We start from the raw sequence: 6,003 nt of genomic DNA on the forward strand, positions 1-6,003 counted from the left end.
AGATCGCTGGCGGGGGACCCAATAAGAGGAGGATCAGTGCCGCTCTGTGCAATACCATCGCACAAAGCAGGTTAGTATAAAATGTTTGTTATTTTAATAAAGGGAAATAAAAATAAGACTTTAGTAACACTTTACTGACCAATCACATGGTCTCTAGGCAGTGGCAAGGCTTGGCTAGGAAATCGGGGGACTTTTTCTTATGTATTACTTTCACAATTGTTCTTTCTAGATCCAATGAAGAATCTGAAAAAAACATGAAGAATTCAGCAGACGAGCCTCGATTGCCAGAGATCCTAATCAAATGAGGTGAGCGGCTCTTGGGGGAGAAGACACACACACACACGTGTGGATATAGTTATTCAGCACTGTATGTGATCAGTATAGCAAATTCAGTGTTCTCCATGCATCTATTGCGGGCGTCTCCAAAATTTCTAAGCAAAGGGCCAGTTTACTGTCCTTCAGACTTTAGGAGGGCCATTGTGGCCAGTGAGAGTAGAAAATATCTCAGACTTGGTGGTCAGCAGGAGTAAAATATATAAACACCTGTGGGCAGTAGGAGAGGTATTAGTGTCAGGACTAGTGTTCCATCATTGGTATTAGTGGGGGGGAATTGTAGTGGGAGGAATAGTGCCCCATCATTGGTATCAGTGGGAGGAATAGTGCCCCATCATTGATATCGGTGGGAGGAATAGTGCCCCATCATTGGTATCAGTGGGAGGAATAGTGCCCCATCATTGGTATCAGTGGGAGGAATAGTGCCCCATCATTGGTATCAGTGGGAGGAATAGTGTCCCATCATTGGTATCAGTGGGAGGAATAGTGCCCCATCATTGGTATCAGTGGGAGGAATAGTGCCCCGTCATTGGTATCAGTGGGAGGAATAGCGCCCCGTCATTGGTGTCGGTGGGAGGAATAGCGCCCCGTCATTGGTGTCGGTGGGAGGAATAGCGCCCCGTCATTGGTGTCGGTGGGAGGAATAGCGCCCCGTCATTGGTGTCGGTGGGAGGAATAGCGCCCCGTCATTGGTGTCGGTGGGAGGAATAGCGCCCCGTCATTGGTGTCGGTGGGAGGAATAGCGCCCCGTCATTGGTGTCGGTGGGAGGAATAGCGCCCCGTCATTGGTGTCGGTGGGAGGAATAGCGCCCCGCCATTGGTGTCGGTGGGAGGAATAGCGCCCCGCCATTGGTGTCGGTAGGAGGAATAGCGCCCCGTCATTGGTGTCGGTGGGAGGAATAGCGCCCCGTCATTGGTGTCGGTGGGAGGAATAGCGCCCCGTCATTGGTGTCGGTGGGAGGAATAGCGCCCCGCCATTGGTGTCGGTGGGAGGAATAGCGCCCCGCCATTGGTGTCGGTGGGAGGAATAGCGCCCCGTCATTGGTGTCGGTGGGAGGAATAGCGCCCCGTCATTGGTGTCGGTGGGAGGAATAGCGCCCCGTCATTGGTGTCGGTGGGAGGAATAGCGCCCCGTCATTGGTGTCGGTGGGAGGAATAGCGCCCCGTCATTGGTGTCGGTGGGAGGAATAGCGCCCCGTCATTGGTGTCGGTGGGAGGAATAGCGCCCCGTCATTGGTGTCGGTGGGAGGAATAGCGCCCCGTCATTGGTGTCGGTGGGAGGAATAGCGCCCCGTCATTGGTGTCGGTGGGAGGAATAGCGCCTCGTCATTGGTGTCGGTGGGAGGAATAGCGCCCCGTCATTGGTGTCGGTGGGAGGAATAGCGCCCCGTCATTGGTATCGGTGGGGAGGAATAGCACCCCACCATTGCTATTGGGGGGGGGGGAAATAGTATCCTATTTATGGTGTCATTGGGGTGCCCCATGGTTGGTGTCTGTAGGAGAATAGTGTCCTAAGGGTTGGATGAAGGCAAGCAAAGGGCCATATCCGGCCAGCTGGTGGCTGTTTGCTGTAGAGTGATGGTCTCCAAAGACCTCTGATCAGTAGACTTCATAGATTGACTTTTAGCACCATCTAGTGACAGGACATTACATAACAGCTTCATGGAATTCACACTTGTGCTATTATGCGTAAACCTACCTTGCAAATTATTTTTTTTTAACCCTTCTCTATTTTCCCCCTGTGCAGGCTCTGCCTTGGCCTTTGTTTCCACAATTTTTCTTTTCTTCTTCCTAATACGCATGACTGATTTTGAGCAATGCCATTAATAAACTTTACAAAAAAATCATTCCTGCCGCCAGAGGACATGAGGCAGCTGATGATCCAATCGCATCTGGCTCCCCCAGTATTCAGTAAATCAACAACAAAGCAGCTTCAGCCAAGTTTTACGGATACCAGTCCTTTGATGACCCCTCCTGATCCCTGAGTTCTACTGTGAGGAAAGCAGTGATGCCCCTTCTCCGAGATCCACCTTCTCCCGTATAAACTCCTAACCTCTGAATGACTGACTGTAACCTAACATTTTAAGGGGATTAACCTTACTGCATGAATATTTCTGCATCATCACTGCATACAATGTAGTCACCAGAGTGGAGCCAGACCAAAAAGTGGGGGGGGGGGGTAAAAAACTAGCCTAGCACCCCTATATTTTACATTTAAATGAATTATGTATTCTTTCCTTTGCTGGAGAAGACCAATGTAACATTTCATAACTGGACAATACGACAGTATTTAAAAGGCTCAGAGATTTTTAATTGTTTCTCCTTGTCACGGACTCCTGTTACTCGTCTCGATCCCTGCCTGCCAGACCGAAGCCATTTTTGTTTTGGATTTACCACTCTTTGTATACCGTACCTTTATTTTTTTTTTTTTTTTCTCTGAATTGAATTTGCTGCTCTAAACTCCGCAATCTTTTAAAGAAAAGGCTAAATATCTTGCACAATAACTGGTTTTTTTTTTTTTTTCTGCATCTGATAACGTGTTTTTAATATCAAAAAGGGCCTTTTACCCCAGCAATAACCTGCTTGATTGACAGCATGTAAAGGGAGCCTGCTTAAATCCCTCACATTCCTTCCCCAATCACCATGCTTCTCAACGACCAAAGTCTGATCGGATTCCAGCTGTGACATCGACGTGAATGTGAATTTACGACCCGCGCGTTACCGGGCCGACAATAGAACCGTCAAAGCCACGGACTGCGAATTGTACACGACTGTGAGCTATTGATCCCTGCAGCATTTCAGGGGTTAAACAGAATTTTTTTCTTTTTTTTCTTTTTTTTTCTGATCATTGCGTGACTTAGATCTATTTTTATATGCCTTGCCTTCCATTTCTGAGGCTATTTTTGGTACTGCTTTTCTGTGAATCTACTACAGTTTATATTAAGGGGTAGGTAGACTGAGAGACGAGGAAGGCTCAGGCCGCGCACAGCTCTTTTTGGTGTGGGCTACCATCCCGACGTGGTAATATGGACTTGGGCATACCGGGACAGGTGGACAAGAAGTGCCAGAGAGCTGAAGGGTGCCAGCCCCTGAGCCGGAGAGGATTTTCCTAACCATATTGTTGTCATGGACAAGATTATCTTTAAATGATCCAGTTTACATGGATTTTATTTTTCGGTTTAGTTTGTAATCTTATTTCATTTTTTTTTTGTTTAGCATTTTGTTTAGATATAAAAGTGTTTTATTAAAAAAAAATAAAGATACTGCCTGTTTTCTTTATGAAATTGTCTGATCAGAAGAAGAGTAAATGTGGGTTAGACTTTGATTGGATCTGTCTGCCGAAAGCCACAAAGTCATCTGCAGTCTGCTTGATCCTAGTTGACTGGCTATGCAGATCTGTACCTATGACTTGCAACATACTTGTTCTGGGTCTGTGACTAAAATTATTTAAAGCCCAGTTCCAGCTAAAATGTACTTTTTATATAAGAGTTTTATAGTGTGGAAGGATTAGAACGTCTGCCAAGTTTTATATGCTGTTATCTTAGAGATTTCTCATTTCCTCCTGAGGTGCCTGTCCTCCTAGGAAAGATTTCCCCTAACCCCCTGTCCTGGTGACAGAGTGCAGGGGAGGGAGAGAAATATATATATATATATATATATATATATATATATATATATATATATATATATATATATATATATATATATATATATATATATATATATATATATATATTCAGGTCCACAAATATTGGGACATCAACACAATTCTAACATATTTGGCTCTATACACCACCACAAATGAAATGAACAAGATGTGCTTTAACTGCAGACTGTCGGCTTTAATTTGAGGGTATTTACATCCAAATCAGGTGAACGGTGTAGGAATGACAACAGTTTGCATATGTGCCTCCCACTTGTTAAGGGACCAAAAGTAATGTGACAATTGGCTTCTCAGCTGTTCCATGGTCAGGTGTGTGTTATTCCCTCATTATCCCAATTACAATGAGCAGATAAAAGGTCCAGAGTTCATTTCAAGTGTGCTATTTGCATTTGGAATCTGTTGCTGTCAACTCTCAAGATGAGATCCAAAGAGCTGTTACTATCAGTGAAGCAAGCCATCATTAGGCTGAAAAAACAAAACAAACCCATCAGAGAGATAGCAAAAACATTAGGCGTGGCCAAAACAACTGTTTGGAACATTCTTAAAAAGAAGGAACGCACCGGTGAGCTCAGCAACACCAAAAGACCCGGAAGACCACAGAAAACAACTGTGGTGGATGACCGAAGAATTCTTTCCCTGGTGAAGAAAACACCCTTCACAACAGTTGGCCAGATCAAGAACACTCTCCAGGAGGTAGGTGTAGGTGTGTCAAAGTCACCAATCAAGAGAAGACTTCACCAGAGTGAATACAGAGGGTTCACCACAAGATGGAAACCATTGGTGAGCTTCAAAAACAGGAAGGCCAGATTAGAGTTTGCCAAACGACATGTAAAAAAGCCTTCACAGTTCTGGAACAACATCCTATGGACAGATGAGACCGAGATCAACTTGTACCAGAGTGATGGGAAGAGAAGAGTATGGAGAAGGAAAGGAACTGCTCATGATCCTAAGCATACCACCTCATCAGTGAAGCATGGTGGTGGTAGTGTCATGGCGTGGGCATGTATGGCTGCCAATGGAACTGGTTCTCTTGTATTTATTGATGATGTGACTGCTGACAAAAGCAGCCAGATGAATTCTGAAGTGTTTCGGGAATATTATCTGCTCATATTCAGCCAAATGCTTCACAACTCATTGGACGCCGCTTCACAATGCAGATGGACAATGACCCAAAGCAGACTGCAAAAGCAACCAAAGAGTTTTTTTTAAGGGAAAGAAGTGGAATGTTATGCAATGGCCAAGTCAATCACCTGACCTGAATCCGATTGAGCATGCATTTCACTTGCTGAAGACAAAACTAAAGGGAAAATGCCCCAAGAACAAGCAGGAACTGAAGACAGTTGCAGTAGAGGCCTGGCAGAGCATCACCAGGGACGAAACCCAGCGTCTGGTGATGTCTATGCGTTCCAGACTTCAGGCTGTAATTGACTGCAAAGGATTTGCAACCAAGTATTAAAAAGTGAAAGTTTGATTTATGATTATTATTCTGTCCCATTACTTTTGGTCCCTTAACATGCAAACTGTTGTAATTCCTACACCGTTCACCTGATTTGGATGTAAATACCCTCAAATTAAAGCTGACAATCTGCAGTTAAAGCACATGTTTGTTTCATTTCAAATTCATTGTGGTGGTGTATAGAGCCAAACATTTTAGAATTGTGTCGATGTCCCAATATTTATGGACCTGACTGTGTATAGGGACACCTGCCTTTACACACACATGACCTTTAATGGCCCCCCAGTCTCAGTCCGTAGGGTTCCATATTGAGTTGGCCCCGCCCTTTGCAGCTAAAATAGCTTCAACTCTTCTGGGAAGGCCGTCCACAAGGTTTAGGAGGGTGTCTATGGGAAGGTTGGACCATTCTTCCAGAAGCGCATTTGTGAGGTCAGGCACTGATGTCGGGGGAGGAGGCCTGGCTCGCAGTCTCCGCTGTAATTCATCCCAAAGGTGTTCTATGGGGTTGAGGTCAGGACTCTGTGCAGGCCAGTCAAGTTCCTCCACCCCA

General features: G+C 45.3%; 1 protein-coding gene across 1 annotated transcript in view; it reads left to right on the forward strand.

The window, feature by feature from the left end:
• Nucleotides 1-3,596, forward strand: part of LLGL1 (LLGL scribble cell polarity complex component 1) — a gene marked incomplete at its 5' end in the record, with an annotated part of 49,452 nt that extends 45,856 nt beyond the window's left edge. The window contains 2 exons of the mRNA XM_089662949.1: nucleotides 230-306; nucleotides 2,081-3,596. Of these exons, the coding sequence (XP_089519075.1) occupies nucleotides 230-305 (76 nt within the window). The remainder of the gene's footprint in view (nucleotides 1-229; nucleotides 307-2,080) is intronic.
• Between the last annotated feature and the right edge of the window lie 2,407 nt (nucleotides 3,597-6,003).

The sequence above is a fragment of the Staurois parvus genome, unplaced genomic scaffold (assembly GCF_062004578.1).
Source record: "Staurois parvus isolate SC_StPar_1 unplaced genomic scaffold, SC_StPar_1.0 ptg001591l, whole genome shotgun sequence".
Taxonomy (NCBI): Eukaryota; Metazoa; Chordata; class Amphibia; order Anura; family Ranidae; genus Staurois; species Staurois parvus.